General features: G+C 39.8%; 1 protein-coding gene across 12 annotated transcripts in view; it reads right to left on the bottom strand.

Moving 5' to 3' along the window:
* The window catches only part of Vti1a (vesicle transport through interaction with t-SNAREs 1A), a 317257-nt gene that overhangs the window by 230712 nt on the left and 63332 nt on the right, over positions 1–23213 (bottom strand). For 4 of the 12 annotated variants that reach the window (XM_076563324.1, XM_076563329.1, XM_076563323.1 and 1 more), the window contains exons 4-6: positions 17152–17229; positions 10875–10895; positions 6275–6359 (exon numbers count right to left, since the gene is read on the bottom strand). In XM_076563324.1, coding sequence (XP_076419439.1) covers positions 6275–6359; positions 10875–10895; positions 17152–17229 — 184 coding nt within the window. Of the gene's footprint in view, positions 1–6259; positions 6360–10874; positions 10896–17151; positions 17230–23213 lie in introns of all 12 variants that reach the window. The other 8 variants (XM_076563330.1, XM_076563327.1, XM_076563326.1 and 5 more) reach the window with 3 other exon arrangements.

The following is a 23213-nucleotide window of genomic DNA, read 5'->3' as shown; positions in this document are numbered from 1 at the left end:
CACACTGAGGAGTCCTGGTGCTCGCTGTCCTTCCTCCTGGAGCCATCTGCCCCAGACTGTCTTATTGATGGCATCTTCTACTATGTGACACTCAGCATAGAGAGAAAGCTACCTTTTGGAAGGCACTCTCTGCCCGGACTACTAACGGCCTTTGTCAGTGAGTCTTGGTAGCTCACCTCACCTGACTACTATGGCAGCCCATCTATTTCACTTACTTATTAATTTTTAAAATGTCTTCTTTTACTTGACTTTTCCCCCTTATTTATAAACTGTAGCAGGAATCTTAAAAGTTATTAGTAGAAACAAACCCGGAGCCAGGTATTGGGGTGAGTGCTGGAAGATACTAGAAACAGAACAAGCCACAGCTTCCTCACCTCGCCAGTTCCTCAGCTGATCCTGTTTCCTCAGATTGGCAGCCTCTGAGTCCTCATCCAAATGGATCTCAGCTGAACTGCTGCTCAAAAGCCTAAAAGCTTAACCAGCTAAAAGCTTCTAGTTTCTGGTCTTCACGCCTTAAATACCTTTCTGCTTTCTGCCCTCACTTCCTGGGATTAAAGGCTCAATTCTTGGGATTAAAGGCGTGAGTCACCATGCCTGGCTATTTCCAGAGTGGCCTTGAACTCACAGAGATGCAGAATCCTCCAGAAGGCTAGGATTAAAGGTGTGAGTGCCACCATTTTCTGGCCTCTGTATCTAGTGGCTGTTCTGTCTGACCCCAGATAAATTTATTAGGGTGCACAATATTTTGGGGAACACAATACCACCACAATAAACAGTCTGAGAATAAGTACCCTGCCTCTCTTTTTCACTACTGTATCTTTAATATGTGGCACACAGTTTCAATGGATAGTATTCAAATAAATTATAGGAAAAGGAAATTAACAGATGTGAGAATATGACATATTTTGACTACAACAAATCACTTTGGAAAAATCTAGGTATGTGAAACCATTCATATCTGATTGTGGAACAAAATGATCTGGCTTACTGTGCCTAGCTTTATGTATGTGGAAAAACACTATCACTTCTCTGTAACTTCTTTCCTCTTCTTCAAAAAGAAGTGAGTGGGATAAGACTACTGGGGGTGTCATGGGGCCCATGTCACATGTTTATCAGGCATTGTGTCACTTCTCATATGCTTGTCCCTAGCCCACATCAGGAACTGGGTGAAGGTTTAGAGCACTTTGTTTTCAGGCAAAGGCTGGCAGAAGTACAGTTCCTTGTCAGGAGAGCAGTAGTTCTTCTCAGCCTCTGGGCTACCATCAAGTGAAGAGTGAGAGAGCAGATGAGAGACCCAGCCTAGGCAGAGAACTACAGAGAAGAGTGTCAGCACACAGGGCTTGGGGACACAAGAGGGGGTGAAAGCAAGTCCAGCAAACAGATTACATCATGATCTAAGACGTAAGCCATTGAACACCCAAAACCTACAGCTCCAAGATGCTCTGAAGGTGTCCTACACCCATACAGAACTCAGGATGGGACAGTCATTGGTTCTTAAGAGACCTGTTTACACTCGAGGCCTGCATTCTGTCCTCCCATAGCTTTCTTTCAGCCTTTCTTTTAAGGATCACCGTTTCTGATAGTTTTGTGCTGATTGTGACAGTGGAATATTTATTTGAGAGGGGGAAAAAGAATTACAACTTCAAAGTAAAGGGCAGATGACCCAGCATTTAAGTCCTGACCATCAACAAAATGAATACCACCACAGCTAGAAATCATACCTGTCAGTAACTGGAGAAAGGGAGAGTCATTTTTCTCTTCAAAGATTCTGGAAGAGAACTCAGAAGTCACACCAAACTAGATCAACCCAATGCTTCATGCAACCAGAACATGATCTAGTCCACGATGACTGCTTCCAAAGGAGTTTATGACTGTGACTGCTAATCATCTTCCTTGATGTCAGACCAGCAAGTCCCATGAATCCACCTGTCTCCACCACTCCAATGCTGGGGTTAAAAGTATGTGCCACCATGCCTGTTTTTCCTTTGTTTTTTCTTTAACACGGATTAAGGGTTTTGAACTTGGGTCCTTTGCTTGCAAGACAAGCACTTTATCCAGGGAAGGGATCCAGGGAAGCGGCTCAATGGGTATTAAACACACTGCATATCAGGGTGTAAATGATGCTTAAAACCATCTCCCAGTACGAGCACGTGCTCTCTGCTCAGTGACTGCTCTAGAAGAGACAGTAACTGCCCACTTCACGAGATAACTCAAAAATGTCAATAGTGATGCAAGAATTTCCAAAGGTGAATTTCATAATTTGTTAGGAAGCGTGATTAGGTAACACACTCTTATCTAACCCATCTTATCCTAGATATTATTCTTTTTAGGATCTTGTCAATTATCATCAAGTTAATGAACAGAAAAGTTACAAATTTGTTAAAACTTTCGCCAAAAAGTTATCTTGAAAGTTAACTTTTTTTCAACTGATGGCTATCCATTAAGTGATAAAATTTTGGAGCTCTCTTCTTTCTGTGCACTTATATGGTCAGTGTCTTATTTTACCTCTTAACATCTTATGCAACAGGAAGAGTCTAATGGCAAGTGTCCATCTGGCAAGTATGAGCATACACAGAGATAACCAGGGTACCTGGTTCTCAGGGCTACAGAGCTGATCAATGAAGTCTTCAATGAAGGTGAGCTTCTCCCACTTCATTCAGTACATTCAGAACTATTGTTCCTAGATTATTGTGCTCAAGTAAAACTTGGAAAGTATTTCAGAGAGGGCTGGAGCAATGGCTCTGCAGTTATGAGCACTGGCTGCTCTTCCAGAGGACCTGGATTCAGTTCCTACCAACAGATGGTAGCTTACAACCATCTGTAACTCTGGGTCCAGGGAATTCAGTGCCCTCTCATGGCTTCCAGAGGCACCAGCATGTACTCAGTACACAGACATACATGCAGGGAAAATGTCAAACACATAAAATAAAAACAATGAAAAATATTTCAGAAAGCCTCACATAAGGTTGCCACATTTTGTATCTTTCTTTTTTTAATATTTATTTATTATTTATACAGAGTTCTGCCTCCATGTATGCCTACAGGCCAGAAGAGGGTACCTGATCTCATTATAGATGGTTGTGAGCCACCATGTAATTTGTGGGAATTGAACTCAGGACCTCTGGAAGAGTAGGCAGTGCTCTTAACCTCTCAGCCATCTCTCCAGCCCCCACATTTTGTATTTCACAAATAAAGAAATTCATCAAACTTCTACCTACTACTCTTATCACAACATAAACTGTCCTTGTCTGTTTGACCTCATAATACAAAACTATAATTTTTGACAAAATGTCATTCTTAAATTGATAAAATATGCTTTATGGGAAGCCATTATATTCTATGTATGTTCTCATTCTTTAAAGCCCTCCGAGTATGGAGCTAAGTCCAGGCTAACGCAGTTCGTGGAAAGCATACCCTCCCAGGGGTTGCTTTAACAGTCACTAACACTCACATCTTCTCCTTCCTGCATCTCATCATTTTGAAACCCAATGCTAAGTTTTTCCTCTGGGAGGGAGGGATGTAGTTCAGGGGTAAAGTATTTGCCTACCACGCATGAGAGCCTGGATTTTATCTTCAAAATTATTTTTCAACTTTGGGGCAGAGGACAAGGGATGACCTGAGTTGATAAGAGTGCTTGTCTAGTATGCACAAGCTTTGAGCTCAATCTCAAGTACCAGATAAACCAGGTTTGGTGAGACACATCTATGACCCTAGCCCTTGAGAAGGGGAGGCAGGGAGGATCATAAGTTCAAGGCTATTCTGAGATATAGAGTGAGTTTTAGGCCAGTTTGGGCTATATGAGACCCTCTCTGAAAAAAATGTTCTATTCCTTTTCAAATGTTCTTCTTCTACTGCCTATAATGAAATGATGAGTATTAAAAATTTACATACAGTCAAGACACAGAGCAGTTGACCTGACTGCAGTGAGGGCTGGTGAGGACAGCTGACTGACTGACTGCAGTAAGGGCTGGTGAGGACAGCTGACCTGACTGACTGCAGTGAGGGCTGGCGAGGACAGCTGACCTGACTGACTGCAGTGAGGGCTGGCGAGGACAGCTGACCTGACTGACTGCAGTGAGGGCTGGCGGGGACAGCTGACCTGACTGACTGCAGTGAGGGCTGGTGAGGACAGCTGACCTGACTGACTGCAGTGAGGGCTGGTGAGGACAGCTGACCTGACTGACTGCAGTGAGGGCTGGCGGGGACTCAGGAAGCGCCAGTGACATGGTACCTGTCACAGTACCCTGTAGAAACCGGAAGTCACTTCTCCTTTCCCACCCACTTTCAAATGTATCCAAGTAAATGAATTAGCAAGTTAATACCTGACCAAGCACAGTCTGGAGTGCATCTGTCCCAATTCTCATTTGTATTCCTCCGCCCAGACCTAATTCTGTAGTCTGCCTGAAGTTCCCAAGCTTTAGGTGAGATATACACATAATCTGATAGACTACCATTGTGTTGTCAATATATACATTTTGTACATCAAAAGAAATAATTATCAACTCCCACGCTACCTTACAATCATGATCAATGCATGGTCTTCTATAGGCCGCCATCTTTGATGACCTTCCAGTTTTGGAAAAGAACCACATGGATAGTGAAGTGCGAGGCTGAGATACCCACATAGGGCCCCGTCATCCAAGACCCTGAGATCACTGACACAGCAAGACAATCTCTATGCTTAAGCCCAAGCCAAGCCCATGGAGGCTCATCAATGGATGCTTGGCAAGGAAGTCCTTCTTAAATGAATATAAAGTTCAATAGAGATAGTGCCACAGTTCCCAAGAATTGTACACCCTTTTCTATTCCTTTTAAATATACAAATGTTTAAACACAATAAAAATATTTTCTATTATTATGTATCACTAAATGGCCACACAATAATATGTACATTTATATATGTATTTTACAGCACATAAAATACCTTAATGTAATGTATGTTATTATGTTAAGAATTTTCAGATGTGTAATTTCTATTTTATTGAAGAATGAACAGTCTTGGGGGGAGGAGAGATAATTCATTCAGACTCACAGAAACAGGAGTAAGGATTGGAATGTGGCTCCTTCAACTCGTCATATCCTCCCCAAGAGTCTGCTCTTGATTGAGCAAGACTAAAGGAGCCCCATCAGGGCAGAGAGTCAGCCTGACAATAACCAAAGGAAAGCAGCAGCCCATACTGTTAAAAGTTCAGAGGTTGATGGTCTTCTTCAGCTTCCTCATCACCTATAATGTACAATCACCTTATTGGGCTCTTTAGAGCATAGCACATAAACCAACCAATCCAGCACAGCCACAAAGCCAGGGCAAGCACACTGGCCATTCATAAAAGAAAGTACTTAGGAACACTTTCATTATACCCACTCTTCAAAAAAGTGATGTTGTGGTAACACTAAGTTAATTTTTTTCAGGAAAATTGTTAATCACATATTTTTGTTGTTTATATGGTATGCAAGAACACTTCAAACGATTAAAATACATTATTTATAATTTATAGCTTAGAAAACAAAAAGGATAGCCAAAATAGTAAGAAACTAGTAAATATCAAGGTATTAATAATGATACCTTGCTGTTTAAAAATACTCACTGCATGCAATGTTCACACAAAAAAAGTCCTGTCTATTTTGACTAGACTAGTCTTAGAAAAATTAGGATGGTCTTCTTTGAAATGTGACTATTGTCAATTCAAACCAAAAGTTTAAATCGTATAAACCAATGGTAATAAGATAATAGTGAATATAGGCTTTGTTGTTTTATAGATATTTTCATACCTTGTTAGAGGTTCTGTTTGTGCCTTTTATAAAATAGGGTCATTAAAGGAGCTATTTCCAACACAGAGTAAAACAAGCAAACTAGGGATCATTATGTCTTTGTTCCCAGTTCCTACCATTTAGACTGATTAAAATGTTAATTTTTACATATGTGACGAAAACCCAAGTCACAAACAAGCCAGGCTGCACGGTGCACTCGCCATCCTTGCGGGTGGGTAAACTGACAACGTGTAACTGCACATTAAGACAAATGTAGAATTTAGACAAAGTATCCCGTCTGCTTTCAGATGTAGACTTTCAAACCTCAGGAAGGTTTTCAGGAGATGTCATGCCTTTTAACTTGAAAAAAGATAAGCGCAAATAAGCTCCCAATTGTCTCCCCAATATGTAAACCACATCTCGGGCTGCTGTCTCTGCTGCTCCTTTGAAGTTCCGCTGAAATGTCATGTGTTGTGAAGACTGCTGTGCATAAGCAAGACAATTTGCTCACTTTCAGAATTCTTACCGGTCTCCACTGCTATCTGGTACCCAGCCTCTAGTCTCCGCGATGACCTTTCCAGCCTCTCCGTGTTATCCAGCAGATGTGCCCTCTGAAACGAAGGGGGAGTCAGACGGATGGCTGCTACAAGGTTCTTTTTTGCCTTTTTAAAAAATAATGCCTTTGTATATCCAAAATGGGGGGGGGGGTGTCCACAATCCATTACAGTTAAATTTTAGCAGGTAGTTCATCAGAGGAACCACAACAATGGATAGATTTCTAATCAAACATGCACGGATCATCCACTTATTTGTTGTTGTTGTTGTTGTTGGTTTGTTTTTTTAAGGAGCCCCTTGTTGTGAGTGGACACAACAAATCTTACTCCACACCACTGAGAAATGCAGGAAGAGCAGAGCCAACTGGATCTTTCCAATTTTAACACAGATGAGACACACGGTGCTGTGGTCCCTATTTGTGTTTAGTTTTATAAAATGCAGTAATTTCCAACACTACTTGGTCCTTTGCTTTCTGCAAATCATAATTTTTAAACAAGAACTTCTTATTTTTAAGAGAATGCTTCTTACTTTGGATGTGAAGCAAGATGGCACATGGAACAATAACGCTACTGAAACAGAATGCTAAACAGCACTTCCAGCTCAAAGACAACACAGGACAACCACCAGAAAACAGGAAATACACAGGATTTATATGGTATGGCGATAACTGCTAATTTATCCCCAAATTTACAACACTAGGTTAAAGTGAACTGCTAACACATACTGCTTTGTGAACTAAAATAACAATCAACTCTTTGAAATAAAATTATATACAACTCTTTCATATTATATCTCATGAGCAAATTAGAGAACTTCCCCAATATTCTAAACTTTCCTTTCTACATTGAGACTTTATAAATGTTTTTGATCTCACAGCAGATATATATTCACATTACCAAAACAGATTCACAGGCTAGCTATGACTATGAATGATGGTATATGCATGTAGTACACATATATGTATGTTTAGACACCTAAAAACACATGAATATGTGCTCCTGTATATTTGGTTGTGGGCAGCTTAATGTGTATATGTATTTGCATAAATTAGTATCTCTTGCCCTCAAATCAATTTTGGTGTCTGGTCAAAGAGAAAGAAAAACATGCAACCATAACTATATAACTTTGTGTTGTTGACAGATGTCACTTAAAACTGAAGCAATGCTTTCCAATAATAATAAAAAAGGAGGTGCCACATGCATTATCTGAGTGGCTGTCGAGTGAAATGATCTACCTTGCTCTAATGAGCCCCCATGGATCTTGGAGATGCAAGCTGTATTGACATGCACACTTAAGCTAATACACCTAGACCAGTGCCTCCAAGCTCTAGCAGCCAGGGATGCTGACAGAATATCTCGCTTCCATCTTCAAAGAAAGGAAGTGATTAGTATGTTATCATTACCATTCAAAACGTGATTTCCTTATTCCCTCCCGGCACAGGTGACACATCTGAGATGCGGCCAGACGTTAGAGGCAGCTAAAGCCACATCAAAGCTTTCCTTGAAAAATTTTTTGGGGGAAGGGTTGGGGGAGAATCATTAAAACAATGCTTTTAGAACAGAGAGACAAGACCTGATGTGAAGGTCAGGAAGCAGCAAGAGCATTCTATAATAATTAATAGAGTTGTCTAATATACAGTGCAGAAATGAAGAGAAATACTGCCCCTCCTTCTAGAAAATAAACGAAATAAATAAAATGGAGGAAGGGAGAAAAAGCATCTTAGGTCACAAAAAGCAAACTCACTGAAGGCTGCCACAGAGAAGGGAGCAATGGCGCTCTGTGTCCGGCACGACCATTTCTAAACAGAACTTAATAGCACCAAAGCTTGCCCAGGAACGATGTCTTTAATTCTGAGTCTCCTTATATACCGGCTCTGGGGGTAAAAACTGCTTCCCTCCTCTGAGTATTGTCTTCTACCCAAACAAAGGACTTCAAATTGGTGATCCTCTAAAAAAATACCAATCTGATCTGAGAAAGCAAGAGTAACTATGAATTTTAGTCCGGATGAAGACAATTTGGGGCTTATTTTCATGTTGTATGAAATCCTAAATTCAAAGAAGACATTTAGCTTAATAGAGATTAAAAAAAAAAAAAACATAGGCTATACTGGAGTTGTCTCTTCCTCTATGCTCATATATGACGGAAGCACACAAGCTTAACAGGTGCAGAATAAAGTGTTTAAATGTGGGACAATGTGGGAGACTCTAGAGCTACTCGGGAAGCCGAATGTCCAAGTGAACATTAAACGCTGCACATGCTGAACTGCGACTGCTTCTTCTGGAGAGTCGTCCCCCACCCCCACCCCCCACCCCCGAGAAAATCTGCACCCAAGAGAATGATCAGTTCACGGGCAGCTTCCCAGAAGGGTTTCCCTTCGTATTTTGAAACTTCTTCACTAAAGTCAAACTAAAATCAAGTTCTTGTAACAGCCTCGCTGTTACATTGTTCCCTCCGCTGTCCACTGCCTCCGCTGTTTCAATGAAAGCAGCTGCAGTGCAGTGCGCAGAGGCTTTCAACGTGCCCCACACTCCACCCCAAACTCATTCTCTCACCCTCTTCTTGGCCCTTTTCAAAGCAGGTGAGTGAAGTTGTGCAGGAGCTTCAGATGGAGCTCAGCTTGTGTGAGGAGCTGCGCAAAGGGAAAGATGGGGATGCGGGACTCCAACAGCTCGGCACAGCCAACGCCAGATCAGCTCCCTCTGCACTACGACCCTGCCTCCAAGCACTCCCTGAACAGTGCATCAGGAGAAGGACGGCACATTGTGTTTCCAAACACAACAAAACACTGTATTTTGGAACAAATAGGTGCCTGTCTCCTTAGAAGAGGTGCAAGTAAAAAATTGGGGTAACATAATCACTGTATGAGCACGAATAAATCCTGACTAGGAGAAGAGCCCTTCTGAGAAATCTCCATTCAAGCTCAGTGGATCACCTAATCCATAAATATTTGTGTTGCAAACAAATCAAAGACTACTATTCCTGAGATTGTCATTCTATCACCCAAATGATCTAATTCTCCTGATAATAATTCTGCCACAGAACAGTTTCAGAAACATCAACCATGGTACTAAAACATACACAGCTGCTGACATAGAAAAATAAGAGAAAAATTATCAAGCAATGGTATATTACAAAAGAGATGGGGACATGATTTTCAGCTTTTAGAATTAACAATTCCTCTGATCCTGCACCACAGCATGACAACAATCTGGCCAGAATTATACTTGTTATTATAAAGCACAGGAATTTTGTCCATCAGATCACTGTCCATTCAGGATCAAGAGCTTTGTGGAGGTTCTTTGAATGTGGTATATGTGCATGTGGGTTCGTATATGTGTGTGCATGTGTGTGTGCATGTGTGTCCATGTGTGTCCATGCATTCAAATCTACTGTTCACTTCAACATTTGAACATTCAGATTCCTCAGCAAAGGGTAGGGATATCTAAATTCACAAAACAGACAGTCCACCTCTCAGGGAAAAATGTTTGTGTCACCACTCACTCATTCAGAGTAATCAACAGTGTAACTAATTATACTGATTTAGTATATACATATACTTCCATGTTGAAAAGGAAAAAAATAAAACCAAAGTGTGAGAGGCTATTGGTATGCCTTCTCCCTCCAGCTTAGATGCCACTATCCCTTTAGCTAAGCTGGGAACTCACTCATGCGTTTCCATCAGGAGAGTTGTTCAAACCACAGTCCACAAGCCTCGGAATCAACATATCCAACACCCACAGAACAGCAGCCCACTAGAGGAACCATCCAGGAAAGCTACAGTCAATGTGCTCAACCAAACGACTGTGACTCCCGTGAGCAAGAGGACTATTCTATGTCCTTGTGGGAAAACAAAACTCGGTGTTACTCTATAAAAATTATCTGGGAAAAAATGAATCAAAGCATTGTTGGTGGGTTTGACCCAGAGTCATTTGGCCAGAGTTGCAGGTGCTGCTGCGGGGATTTATCAGGCCCCCAAAGAGTCTGGAGCAGCACTCAGAAAGAGGAGAACTCATTTGGGGGCTGTTTCCTACAGAAAGGAAAGTGCTTAGCAGCCACGCAAGACTGCTGCTGTCAGGAGTCCTTGCGCCAGAGCAAGGGCATTGACAACGCACATGTTTCCCATGGCATCTTATGTGGAACCCTGGAATCGAGGGGTGGGTGATGTTTTCAGTAAAGTAACTCAGAATCAGGAAAAAAAAAAAAAAAAAGGAACTCATACTAACTTCATTAAGAAACTCACACAAATAAAACAAATCCGAAGGCCTCACAAACAACAAAGCTCTGCACAGTTTTGAGATTTGCCTCTATTATTCCTCCCTTGTTTTTTGGCTTGCAAATATTAACTTTCTCTCAATGTCAACGAAGAACAGCGCCCCACAAGCACAACTGAAGACAGTTGTTTGGAGAAGACCACCAGAGGAGAAGGTTGCTGAAGTCATAAAGTCAACAGTTTTGTCAAGTGTACATTTCCCTGGAAAAATGAATACAAGATCCACTTCAGATTTAGAAAATAAATTTTATAAGAAACAGCAGAACTAAGGAGAAAAAAAAGTAAGCTGGGAAATACTTACCTCTTCACGTAATTTTATCAACTGCAACATGAATGCACAAAAAAAAAAAAAAAGATAAAAAGGGAAGACATGGCAGGAAAGAAAGATCAGTTGTGTGACAGGATACAGAATTAACATTGACAATTCATCTGTTTACATGTTTAGCATTTAAAAATCACAGACAAACACATTAAAAGAACCTAAGCATAGACTACATGCAGGGGTTTTTGAACAAATAAAGATCACTTTCTCACACTGTCACATTAAACAAAGAGAATAGTGTGAAATTCTCTTTTAAAGTACATCTAAGAACCATCATGAAATAAAGGGGAACGACTTCATAGAAGTCTATATTATAAAAAAAGAAAACAAGTTTACTGCGTCTCTCTTCTAAGAATGCACCATTAGAGAGGCTTTGTATATACAAGATTTCAGGATGTTTCTCTATTTGGAGACTTGACAACTGATTTCAGATTTTACCAACAAATGAAAATGATCAGTAGTTCATGCTTTGGCTCCAATAAGTATTTAAAACAACAACAAAAATAACCTACTATTATTTCCTGGCTTAATGCCCTACTGGCACCCATTATAATGATAGGCTGCAGTGAGTTAACTCTATTTCAGCTGAGAATCAACCAAAGTATATATATAAAGTACCTATCAGAAGAGTTAATGTCAAGAGTCGTGGTTTTTCTTAAATAATACAGCACTCCCTGGGTGTGTTTTTATTTGACTTTTTTTCCTTTACTTTCTAGTAATCTTAACTTCCAAACTGGGACATACCAAAGCAAGGAACCCTCTTACTGTGTTTGTCCTGTAGTCCATTTTCATTAAGTCAAATAAAAAACCACTCTTTTGTTAGTAAGTTCTCCTATGGCAACATTTCAATCCCCTACCTTTTCCTATTTTCGTAACTGTAACAGATTATAGCAAGCTTCTAGAAACCAAGAATCTATGAAATCTATAAATATGGCCCATTCTGGGTATGTGTTTGACATCATTCTAAACCACAGACATAGCTGCATTGTTAAAATTACTACCACGGTTTCTACAATGAACAGAATAAAAGCCCGTGCCACAACAGGCTATGAGCCACACTCTATGTTTAAAATTTGCATCCTCAGCCATTCAGGACTACAACTGATAATTTTTAAACATCCAAGTGTCTGTAACATCTGTTACAACACTTGACACATATAGGCCAATAAATTAAATGATTTCTTTGGAGAAATGTGCTATGAATGGTTCACTATAATTCTCTCTAAAAGTATCATGTTTACCACAGCCCTGAATTCTCAACACTTAATGCTGTTTTAGTCTCAAATCCAAGGAGGACAAGTATGCATTTCAGTTTATTCTGTTATTTCATTTGTTATAGGAAAAGTACTTCCAATCTAGAAGGAAGAGATTCAAATTGTCATAAACCCCTTATAGAAAGGGTTTAGAATTTATTGTATGGCACCTTAGTCTGCACTTAGCAAAAATTTAAATGTCAAAATTTTAATGTCATAGTTTAGACCAGACAAAAAGTTATCGTTTTTAAATATACTCATTCCCTTCCCCACAACCATCCGGTATAGACTGTCTCGTTTCTTCACGTGGAAAGCAACAAATATCCGGTGTAGACTGTCTCATCTTTCACATGGACAGCAACAAAGTCGTTCTCTAGACAAAGTTAAAATTTAAACTAAGATACCTAGCCTAGCACATATTGGAATCTCTCTCTTTGCCATTTGAACATCATGGGAGAAAAACCGCAAACACTAAATCTCAGAGAGAGACGATGTGGGAATTGATCGCAAGGCTCTTTTCTTTCTGGGACACTATTCTTCAGTTGACTATGATACTTAAGGGGCCAAAGTTTAAAACTACTCTTCAGCAATAGAGTCCATCGGGGCATGCCACCCTACCATAAGCAAGGGTGTTTAAAAATGCTACCCATTTGCTTTTTCAATGGGTCCCAAACAAAAAAACGTTCTATCTTGTTTGTGCTGCATGGCTGCATTCAAGCTCCACACCGGATTTGTAGCTAAGCTAGGTAGAGGGAGGTTTCTAAGCTTCAACTTTTTCCCCCATTCCTTTTTTTGGTTAGGCTGAGAGTTATGCATTGAAGTAAACAAAGATGGTCGCTTTTTGAAAATTAACAATGCTTAGACTCCGCTAGAAGTAGTGATTTGGATATTTATCGAGTTCCCAGCTCCATCATAGCCGCCATGAAAGTGTGCAAAACCATCATGTTGGCTTATGGTAATCCACATCTTTTTTTTTTTTTTTTTTTTTGAAACAAAGATTTCTCCCCACAACCCCACCCGGAATGCAGAATTTGATACAAGAGGTAATCTGTTCCTTTGTGGGTTGAAAAAAAATCTGGTTTACGCTGGTTTGAACCAGTGGAATCTCTTGTGGTTAAGCCTTCTGCTGTGACTAAAATCAAAACTGCACTGTGGAGCATGCGAGGGTGGGTGCGCGCGCGCGCCTTGGTGTGTATGTTGTGAGGCGCGTCACGTGACTCCCAGACCTCCCGAATTTTTTTTAAAGCTGATAACGCCACTGCCGTCTCTGTCCGCATACAGATAACGAATAAATGCTGAACTCTATTAACCGCCCTTTACACATTATCGTGGGTCGAACACACAATTTTCTGAACTTATGATGACAGTCTATTTATTTTGCTAGAAACCCCCAGCACGAACGAGCAGATTTGTGCCTGGTAATGATCTGCTCTGCCGGGGCTATATGAAATGATACCGACCTTCTTCAGATCTTGCGGAATTAAATTGACCGACTTCACCCCCTGGTCTGTAGCTGAAGTTTGACACACTTTACGCACAGCAAGCCCAAATCGGAACTTAAGAGAACCTTGTATTAAAAAATTAAGCAATCATTATCTGTTAAATATTGCTTTGCCACAAAAACTTCATCATGTTGGGAACTATTCTACCCTTTATATATTTTAAAAATCTTCTTTGTAGGATCTTCTCAAAGTCACTGGATCAATCTAATTTTGCATATGGCAACAGAGAGTCTATTAGTGTTCAAAACAAGAACTCGGAGCATTCTGTCACCACTTCCATACTCTACTCTGGAAGTCTATGGTTTTGTTCTATAGTCTGTTTTTTGTTTATTTTGAGAAGGGTTCTCAGGAAAGGAAATCAAGTGAAGAACTATTAAGCTCTCCCCTCTGAGGAAATGCTGCCTCACTGCTCCACTAGCTCAGCTCTCACGGAAATGAAACACTGCACACGGAGGGCAGCTGAAGAATGCTTAGGACACTCATTCTTGGGAAGACCGGGACCAGGTCCTCAGCACTTACGGGTGCAAAGCAGATTTTGTCCCCCTTCCCCTTTTTTGGTAAATCCAGGATGAGGTATATTTAACTGAATTAAATAGCTATGAGTCAGAAAGAAATTGCACAGAGGAGTTAATTTTGAATGCAATTAAATGGATATTGTGCCGAGGACATTAAAAAAAAAAAAAAAACTCTTGAAAAATCCTTAGTTGTACAAACAGTGGCATTCCCAATCTTGGCTGAAGTAGAAATACACCCCAAAGTAAATTATTGTCATTGGTAGCCAGCCAGAAAGAAGTTCATAGCCATGTGCATCAACAGTCAGTTGTAGACGTCTAACAGAACTGGCCATAAATGCCAAAGAGATAGAGCTAATTGCTACTGTATTCACACTTGTCCAGCCAGTCACAAGGAAGCCACAGTATGGAGGGGGTGCACAAGGCACTGGAAATGAAGTCAGTACTTTACACGTTTGCAGTCACACTTACTGATTGTTTATTTTGTTTTTCCCCTTACGATCACTCTATATATTTAGTTGACAGATACATGCTAATTTAAGTGACTATGACTAATTTTGTTTATACCCAAGCTTTATGTGTATATTAAAAGTACATCATAAATATATGACAAGAAGGTCTGAAAGCCAGCGTGTCAACAATCCTTGTGAACATATATTCTTTCTGGGTAGAAGAGTTTCTTATATAGATTGTGGGTAGTCCTCCCACCCAGAACACCAACCTTCATAGCTTCTGCTCTATAAAAATGTATACGAAGAGCCATTAAAACCTCTTCTGTAGAGAGACCCTCTGCTTTGACTGCTGAGTCAGAATAAGACTGATAGAGAATAAAAGTTATTTTCAAGTAACATCTGAAGCCACTGGTTAAGGGTGTGCTCATTTAAATTCCTACATTATGACAAAGAGCCTCAACACAGGATTTAATGACTTCATCGTGGTATGGAAATTCTGCTCTGCATGGTAACAAATTATCCAAAAAGCTTAGCATGATCTCTTTGAACTTTCACACCTCATTCGAATTTTAGGCTGAGAAGTTCACCTGAGTCCTAATCTGCCATTTACATGTTCTCACGACTGTAAAGCGCCCTGCTGCATTTACTGGAGTGACAGCCGCTCATTGCCAACTTCCGGCTCCCCAAGCACTTGCCGAATTTCTAAGTTTGATTCATATAAGTCCAGGGGAAATCTCTGCATAATCACTTTAAAGTGACAGAGATATAATTTGAAAGATTCAGAAACTATGAGCTCAAATCTATTATTGTGGAATATGTTTCTTTAGGCATAAGAATCATACTTATATGCACGTAAGGCTAATGTTTTAGGTGTATTAAATGTCCATGAAGAGAAGTGAACAAGCTTTAAAAAGGCTGCTGTCAGGGAACTACACCATCAGTGCAATGGAAGCCTGGGTTAGACAGCACCCCGCCTTCCTGTGCCTTCTCCAGCAGCCAGTGCTCTCAGACAGGGAAGCACAGCTTCCAAAAGAACTACATGGAAGCTACATATACACTTCTGTTTGGTTTTTTCTTCTGCAAAAAAGATAATGCCTTTTTTTTTACAGTCATTAGAGAAGAAAACTGTGATTCATTCATTAACGAGGCATGCATAATTCAAACGCCACTTTTAAAAGGCAAAAAATATTTTCTCCTTCTCACATTATTTAATCTATTATGAGTAAAACTCCCTCACAACATTACCATTCACTTTCCTTCCACCCCACCCCACTTCAGCTGCTCTCACATTTCAGTCAGGGAAGTTGAAATTGCAAGTCAAATCTGAGCGATGTCTGAATTCAGGCTGATACCATCCGAATAGTGAAGGAGGTGAACAAAACAAATGGCCTGCTCGGCAATAATTCTCCCATTTTTTTCTGGTGGATGGATGGGTGCCTTTGTCACACCAGCCTCCTCCCAGGTTACAATGCTCACATGCTGGTGGTGTGTAATTTAGTATCAGTAAACATAAACTCCTTGAAGTGGGAAGTGCATTCTGCAAGTTTTAGCATATTGGGCAGATGTGCTACATCTTCCTATCAAATCACAGTTCTGTTTTACCCAGTGAGTGGTTCATGTAGGCTGAGAAGCAACCCTTGGAGGACCTGCCTTAGTAAACACATTTAGGTCTTACCTATGATGCTCCCTGTTACCCATCAGTCCCCAGGGTTGTGTGAGACTTTTCAAAATCAGTTCTACACCAAGAAAGTGTCCTGAAACACTTTTTAAAAGAGTTGTATATATCATATATGAACCATGTGAACTTATGATATCTGCAGCATTAATTCAAAGAAAGTAGTAGGATGCTAATTAGACTCATGACATGACTGTGCCATCCAATGAGGAACGGCAGACAAGTTGCAAGAACCTTTGAGAAGGAATTGTATCATCTCTTTTTTCCGTCTGCAGAACCTAAGGTGCACACAGAGCGTACCCTACTGCTACTGTCACCACGGTCACTCCACAGAAGCAGGGCAGGCCTCTGCCTGGGTGTGCACAAAGTCCCACACTGGTGCTAGCCATTTGCATTTTGGTGAATGTATTTTTAAGAAGCAACACAATAGGAGCCAGAGCTGTGCTGAATTTTGAAAGCTTACTTTCATTTGTTTTGCTGCGAGTGTTGATTTAATTATGCTGCATTCCTATCAAAGCTGCATTATGTACTTTTTTATTCCTCTTACATGTGTTTGAGGTGAAGACCTTGGCTTTGTCTGCAAACAGCGTGTTTCAAGTTATTCCTTAAGTACTAAATAATAAAGAAAAGAGAAGAAAAGAGTTTTTAAAAGATAGCAGACAGTGATCACAAGGTAAAGGGTTAAATGTAAGATCTCCAAGAAACATTTTGAAGTTGATTAAGACTCCAGCTTTGCATTAAACAGTATCGCTTCCACATGAGTTGCTGCTAATACTGTTAGGGAGCAGCTTGAGAGCCCAGTGTGCCTGTGACCTCCTTCACCCTCCAGCCACCCACCGGGCCTTCCTCATTAGCATTCTACCTGGTTCTCTGAGGAATTCCCATCATCCCCTAGGAGCTCATTCCGTACTTCGTCACTGTAGGCGATCCGTGACCTTTTCTATAAAACAAAACAAAAAGGGAAGAGCGAGATGAACGTTAGAAAGTCAATGCATCCGAGCATTATTGGTATCAAGGCAAGCTGTCTCAAACCCTCGGGAGCCCCCTAATGGAAACCCACCAGCAAAGATGAGCAAACCTAACTCAAAGTTCCAGAGCCCAGGAGCTTAAAGGAAATTAGAAGTTTGTTTTACAAAGAAAGACCAACAATGCAAGAAATTTCTGCTTTGTGCTAATGTTCTATGATTTTTCATAAGCAGACTAGAATTAATTTACTTTTCTGTATGTTGTTTGAATAAAACCACTAAACTGGAAGAAATACAGTTCTATAGCTGTACAGTTTTAAAACTCACGGATTGTAATTAAAACAGGAGTGTATGGGAGTCTCAGTAGGAAATGTACTGTACAATTTAGAGCTCTAAAAATCTCTACTTCTAGGGTAATATTCATCTCCCCAACTGTACACTGGGATGCCTGGACAAGCACATCTATATTTCATCATTGTGATGTTACTATCCAGGAAGAGAAGGGATTGTAAAACCATTCCCTAGCTAGCAGTAATTCAAACGTCTCCAACTCCTCTCTAAATAATGGCCTAAGGAAGAGTAACGTTGGTAAGGGAAGGGAGAGAAAGTGGGGGAAGGGGAGCAGACAGACAGACACTGGGAAAGCAAATACCTTTCCCAATGCCTGTAACTAATGGCAGTGGGCTACGAGTCAACATTTTCAATGAAACTGTGTTTTGTGTGGACCCTACCCTCACCTGTACAGTCAGAGGGACATGGCTCTAAGCAACTCATGTGTTATCTAAATACACACATTTGGGAAAGCTGGGAGGCTCGGAAAATTAGTTGTGAAACTTGAGTCTGGCTATCCGTCCCTACTTCATCTTCACCAGTTCAGGGTTAAAGGTCATTCTGTTGCCTATTCTGCTTCTCAACTAATTAAGTAAAAATGGTCCATTAGAAAATGGATGGGGGAAGCTGTTATGTCTTCCCTGGGCTCCTATAGTCTACAACTTAAAGTTCTTACTTGTTCATCTATGATGAGGGGTGGGGGTAGGGTGGGGGGAGAAAGTATTATAGTTTCAAAGGACTACCTGTAATCTATAAGCAAAAGGCAACAGAAAGTTTCTGATTCGATTTTTACAGTAGTCAATGAGTAATGCTGCTTGGTCTCAATCAGCTCATTATACCTTCAATCATATTATTTAAAGGAACCTCAGACAAGAACAACCACTGAGTTTCAGATCCTTTAAAAAGCTAGCCTTTCCCAAGTGGGTGCCTTATCTGAAGCACAAAACACAGGAAATACTTTTTTGGACTATTTTCGAAATTCTCCCAAGTGTGGCACATAAAAGAGAATTTGGCTTATTGCATATAATTCAGTTTATTGCTTTTCTGGATGTAATTAAGCAAATGATATGCTGGATCTAGCAGAACCCAGTTTTAAAAGGCTTACTGGAATATCAATAAACATGCACACCACCCAGATATTTGTTTTAGGAAAACAATGTAGTGTCATAGAATTCTAAAGGTAACTCTCCTTCATCTGAGCCTAGAATCTCGGGGTCATGATGCTCAGCTGAGAGTTTCTTCTGTCTTATAAATCAGCTCTGATAGACTAAGGAAAACAACACAGAGCTATAGAATACTTCAGGATAAAGGACACAGAGGCACTCACCCCAGCCTGCCCAGTGTCTCCCTCTTCAACAGTACTTTCCTGCCACAAATATCTGTCCTAAAACTTAGCAGCTGCAATAGATCTCTATGAGTAGATAAATAAAATCACAATGGTGTTGCAGGGAGAAGAACAAATCAGAGACACAAGTCCTTGGTACATGGTCAGTAAAGACTTCTATATGCGATCTCTTCAAAGCTCAGGAGTGGCCCAACACATTCATTTGTGAACTCGCCAGACATTTTTTCACCACAAAGAGCATATGCTTAACCTGTTTCTCTTGTTGAAGCTACTATGGATTGCTCATTTCTACTGACTTGATACAGAAGAGTATTTTAAAATGCTAAGTTACAAGGTCAGCCCATTTCATGGTCTTAGTACAATACTTCGATCATGCCAAACCTCTTTGCCTGTTTCAAGAGCCCCACCATCTCAGTCTCAAACCAGCCAGGCAAAAGTATTTTACAGCATTAAAGGAAATAAGAACCTTTAAGACAGGCCAATGTATCAGAGCTGCCTTTTGCATTATTCATTTCATCACAATGGGGGACTAAAACATTCCACAGGATGCAAAAATATCATATGGAGATTGTTTTTGTTTTCTTCCCTTTTCACCAAAATACCAACAAATTGGCATAGACTGTTCAACTCCATTATGTTCTTATTTAGATTTAGCATACTTCAAATGAAGAAGAAATTACAAACGTAGAACCCTGAATATCTAATCTTGTTCTGGTTAGGAGGCACTGCTTTGACAAGCAGCAATTAAGAGAATACTGGCTCAGCCATGAAGGAGGATGCACCCACAGTTATAGGGTGGTATCCATGAGAGTCATTTCTCACCATCGGGACATTAGAGGCTGGTCTTGGAGGGTTTTTCTGGATGTAATTAAGCAAATGATATGCTAAGCATAACAAAGTGGTTCCTGGCAGGCCTGACTTAAAAAATGAAAAGACATTTCATTGCAAATATCAGGAATAACTCCTCATGAGAATGGCACAAAATGTGAAAATGGGACTCTGCACTAAAGTTCCATTTCCAAAAATAAAACAAATCCAGGCTGTTCTTTATTAAGAATTATATTTGGAAGCCCAATACTGGTATTTTCTCATAATTTCTTAACATTCAAATTTTTAAGTAAGCTGGCTGTGTGTAATTAGCCATAATCCATTCTTTGACGTCACCATTGCACTGCTTGAAAATAACAACAACAACCAAGACATAAATAAATACGAAATTCTTTTGAATGACAAATGGCTTGTTTTAAGGATAACTGTTCCTAAAACATCAATAAATCATGTTATCTTTTATGAAATGTTAAAAACCTCATGCTTGATTACTAAGTATCTACATAATGCTTTAGTTTAGAAGATTCTAAGTTAATGAACTGAAACCTTTATTATATCTTTATAAACCTAAAATATTTTTACTTTATTATTAAGACTATAGAATCTGTACTTTAGCCAAATGCAAGCATGAGAATTTGAGCTGGAAATGTCACACATTCAGCTACAGTTTGAAGGAACCCAATTCATAATGCATTTTATAAATAGTTAATGACTTCTATACATAAGCTAACCAGGCAAATCAAGAAATTGTCAACATTTTTAGTCTTGGTTGTCAGTTACCACTGCCTACTGGTGCTCTACGTGTGGCTTCAGGAGATGTCCGAAACTCTGTGCAGTCTGTAATCTTCTGCAATTTCCAGCCCAGACCATAAGGGTGGAAAAGCTTCAAATGATCCTATTTCAAAACACACACATGTGTGCACACACATGCATACATTCACACCCATTTAAGAGCAGTCCTCACTTTAATTGTGTGCTTATGTAAAACTTACTTTTTCTATGATTTATACTTCATACTTCAAATGAACTAGATACAGTTGAAAAAAACTCTATGTCGTACAGATATGACAAAAATGTGACAAATTACCAATTGACTTCTTTCCCCCGAGAAGTTTGAGGTACCAAGTTTCTCTCAATACTCTAAACTGATGACAAAAGTGACTCTGTAGTTATGAAATTAAGAATTCCAGATGTAAAGAGATTTTGGTTGATATGAACAGGATGCTTGCTTACTGATTGGCTGGTTTTCTTAAATTCAAACAGACCAACAGGTTGGTCTAGAAATTAGGCTTGAAATAATCTACCTACTTGACCTACACTTTGACATTTCCCAATTGAGCTCACTGTGTCTGTGGGCACACACTGCAAAACTGGGAACAACATGAATTAACTTAGTTTAAATTAATTAAAAATTGTCATCTCTGGTACTGCCTGTTGTATGACTCTATATGGGACACACAGTATCTGCAATCAGAATGAGGCTCTACAGCCTACCACAAGTAATAACATAACAATGAGGTTGGTTTATTACTAAAGCATATATGAGAATTTAATTTCCATGTTGTGCACATGGCAAAGCAATTGCTTAAATTGCCTCACCTGGGAATTTAATGCAATGTTATCATCAGACCAGCCACATTGTAAATAGATTTATAATGCTTTCCATGTGCTGTGCTCAGTTGCATATGAATTAAGTAATGATCTGGTATTACAATAAAATCAGCTAGTTCCCACACCTGGCAAACAGGATATTTCACTAAATTAATAGCTATACAGCTACATCACAAGGCATAGGAGAGGAAACCATCTCCAAGGCATTTGACTTGAGTCTTACATGGGAAGCAAATAACACCACGGATATGTACAATGTCACTATACTGAATGAGCTGTTCAAGACAATCTGTTCCTAACATCTGTATTACTGAATTAAGACTTTCTCATTCCCATTCACTCTTGGCCTAATTTCCTTCATTCAGTACTCTAATTACTAATCAGCAATCCGCAACATTCACAAACACCGAGAACGCCCTTTATTCTAATCTACATGCTGCAGACAGCCAAATAATTGATACAAAGTGCAATGTGGTTTTGGTATAATGAAAGGAACAGCTTGTCCCACTTCCTAATCAAATTGGTCTATAGCAGCAACAGTTAATAGATTTCTCTATAGGTCTAAAACAAACTACTCATGCTGGCCAGACTTTTCCAATGCTTCCACCATGGTTTTCAGTCTCCTTATATTTAATAATGCCCACAGTTACTAGGTGACACACCTATTAAAACCTGCTATGCTTTCAGAGCCAAAGAATTTCACTGCTCCAAAGAACTTAACTGCTTCTGTTATAATTAACACTTTGGGATATCTACAGAACACTATGAAATTATATTTGTTAGCAAGCCATATGACTGTTGGCCATCACTTCTTACCTAATTTTATCTGGTTCTAATTAAATAACATCACAGCACTATAATGTCCAGCTAGTATGTTTGAAAATACATATACCTCAGCACCAAGTATTCAATTTCTAAGCACACTTCTGTTTGTCCACAGCTAGGTTCATCCTTCCAGCCACAGAGTAATTTCTGTGACACCATCTCATCCTACACAGTTCAGATAAAGGCAAAGCAAACTCACAGGCAAGGGTCTGATTACTGGCAAGTTGTTAGGATGAAAAGGCACAGGGAGCTGAATGAGAAACACAGACACACCTCAGCCAGCGATCCTGGTCACTAGGTCTTCTGAGCATCACATTCCTCATCTCTAAAATGTGATCATAACACTTACTTCTTTTGGTTATTGCATGTATTTAAATACAAACAAATGTAAATCTTTCTTAAGACTTTGGCTAGGATAACCTCAGGAAGCACGTTCCTCTAAATACCACCCGATAAGACACATAAGGATCCAATGAAGCTGATATACACACATGACTAAGAATACAAATTAGTGCATCCTTCCTAAAGATGCATTTCCAACACACCAAAAGGAGCTTGAGAAATTCCACATACTTTGACTCAATAAATCTGATACAAATGGTGCTGTAATTTCAGGTGGTTTGCAAACAAGAAACAAAAAACAAAACAAAACAAAAAAACCCCGAATGTAATTCTTCAGTATTATTCAAGGAAATCAGTTCCTGTTTCTTTTAAGGAATTATTCCACTAAGCATGGCTGTCCTTGCTCAACTCTTTAGACACTAAACAATCTTTAAACTTGCGAGTTAAACATCAAGGGCCTGGTCAGCACGTTGCCAGTACTTAGCATCAGTGATGGAAATAAATATTCTCGTTTTTATAAGATATTTATTTACTTACTGTGTGTGTGTGTGTGTGTGTGTGTGTGTGTGTGTGTGTGTGTGTGATGCTGTACATATGGAGATCAGAAAACCACTTGTAGGTGTCAGCTCTCTCCTCCTACCATATGAAATCTAAGCTGTGTCACCTCAGTTATGCAGG

Source organism: Peromyscus maniculatus, chromosome 1 (genome assembly GCF_049852395.1).
Source record: "Peromyscus maniculatus bairdii isolate BWxNUB_F1_BW_parent chromosome 1, HU_Pman_BW_mat_3.1, whole genome shotgun sequence".
NCBI lineage: Eukaryota > Metazoa > Chordata > Mammalia > Rodentia > Cricetidae > Peromyscus > Peromyscus maniculatus.
Note: the sequence above shows the minus strand (reverse complement) of the source record. Positions and strands in the feature narration are given on the sequence as shown.